Source organism: Hypomesus nipponensis, chromosome 13 (assembly GCF_054491055.1).
Source record: "Hypomesus nipponensis isolate SF chromosome 13, ASM5449105v1, whole genome shotgun sequence".
Lineage (NCBI taxonomy): Eukaryota > Metazoa > Chordata > Actinopteri > Osmeriformes > Osmeridae > Hypomesus > Hypomesus nipponensis.
Window position 1 is genome coordinate 1,380,001 of NC_140373.1, and position 1,965 is coordinate 1,381,965.

The 1,965-nt window shown below is 47.3% G+C and overlaps 1 protein-coding gene across 1 annotated transcript in view; it reads right to left on the bottom strand.

Moving 5' to 3' along the window:
• LOC146259389 (urotensin-2 receptor) overlaps nt 1–379 on the bottom strand; it is a 1,083-nt gene extending 704 nt beyond the window's left edge. The window contains exon 1 of the mRNA XM_084670427.1: nt 1–379. This exon is cut by the window's left edge and continues 704 nt beyond it. Coding sequence (XP_084526553.1) covers nt 1–379 — 379 coding nt within the window.
• Nucleotides 380–1,965: the final 1,586 nt, after the last annotated feature.

The following is a 1,965-nucleotide window of genomic DNA, read 5'->3' on the forward strand; positions in this document are numbered from 1 at the left end:
CGGCCAGGTAGCGCTCGGTGCACATGACCGTGAGCGTGAAGATGCTCGCGTGCATGGTAAGCAGGTCCAGGCTCAGTAAGATGCGGCAGCCAACGTCTCCAAAGTACCAGTCTTTCAGGAAGTAGGTGCTGACCACAAATGGGATGGTGGAGAGATAGAGTAAGTCCGCCAGAGCCAGGTTAATGATGGATATATACATCGAGGTTGCGAAGCGAATGGAATGACACATCACTACAAGAGTGTACACGTTTCCCGACACACCGATGATGTAAACCACCGATAGAAGCGTCCCGAAAGTCGAGGTTATAATGAGCTCGTCCACAGCCCCGCTGCTGGACGGCAGGTTGACGTTCAGACTCCCAGACTTGTTGTGCCCCATCGCTCCGTCCGTATGGAGCTCCTGCTGTTGTTGCAGTCCCGGTTCTGTCCCGGTTCTGTTACAGTTCTGTGGAGGAGTTTTTCGGATCGGTGCAGACGGGCAGTGAAGTGGCACAGGTTGTGTTGACAGTGTCGGTAGCGGTGTGCGCGGTGTCTCTGCCATGGGCTCCTGACGTCACCCACCTAACACTTCTCACGCGGATGAGTTTATTTGAATATATCGAGGGAAAACATCAGTCTGAAATAAAAACGTTTGTGTAAATATCTGCTTGTCGGTCAATTTTTCTTTCGATTGATTTGGTGACAGAAAGCTATGGGCTGAGCGAAACTAATTATCTTGAGGCATGCAAAGGGGAGAAGGTGTAAGGAGTGGTTCAGGTGCTTCTCAAGGACATGCATTAACATTGTTGTTTGCGGTTATTGTTAAATCGATTCATTTAACGGTGTACACATGGCACTCGTCGACGAAAAAGTGAAGTCAGTCTGCGGCTCACTTTTACGCACGGAGTTTCAAGGTCCGTCATGAATATCTGACCTAGGCAACATCTATCATGTCAAAATCGTGATCTCTTTTTTTTCGCTTCTGTCGGCTGTAATTCGGCAAGATCACTTGAGCTGGGTCTTATAATTAGAATCTCGCTCTGGATCTACACTGATGTGCGCAGTTAGCACACACGAGCGCGTGTCTTTTCACTCCAGTATATCGCAGTCCGCGTCCCCCGGTGTCTGGGGTGAAATTAGTTTTCTCAGTCTTCAATAGACTCATCCCATGGCGAAGGGCTATCCATGACACTCATTTTACTGTAAAGCGGCTGTTTAATGTTTCAACCCAAGTTATCCCTTGCGTTCCGAGTTTGAGTCTTCAAATTACTCTTTTTAGAGGTCAAAAAATATACAGTGTGTATATATGTATATATACATGTATAACATTTTTGTATTTGATAAGAGTACCAGAAAATACTATTTCATTCTCAATATCAAATACCTTTTTGTTCAACTGTCCAACTACTCAGCACTGTGTCTCTTGTTAAAGTTCACCTACAGGTTCAGACAGAGTTGGCTCATATTTGTAGCTGCTCTGTGATTGGCTGTTGTGAAGCAGTGGCTCCTCCTGTCCCCTGCTCATCCAGTCACAGGTAACACTCCAGCAGAGAGGGTCATTTATTCTCAAGGCCAAAACATCTCTCTGGTGTGTCTGTGTGCTAGCAGTGGAGTTTATGAATTGTATAAGGTTATGCTCAGTTCACAATGTTCTGTGAGGAAGCACACACACACACACACACACACACACACACGCACACAGGAAGATGAGGAGGATGTTGGAGGCTTGTATCTTTGATCTAGGAGGTCGCCGTGGTGGTTGTGTGTGTGTGTGTGTGTGGAGACCTGGGCGGGACTGTCAGCTTGGCGAGGCTGCAGGACACCCGGGATTTGAACCTGCAATCTGTAGACCCACAGTCTTTTACTTTAACCTGTAACCTCACCTACCCATCTCCCTGTGCCTGCTATGTTATTCAGCCCTCGGCTGTGTCAATGAGATGTTTCCAGGCCGTGCAGCAGGTTTGTTTGTTTGGAGACAAACCCAGT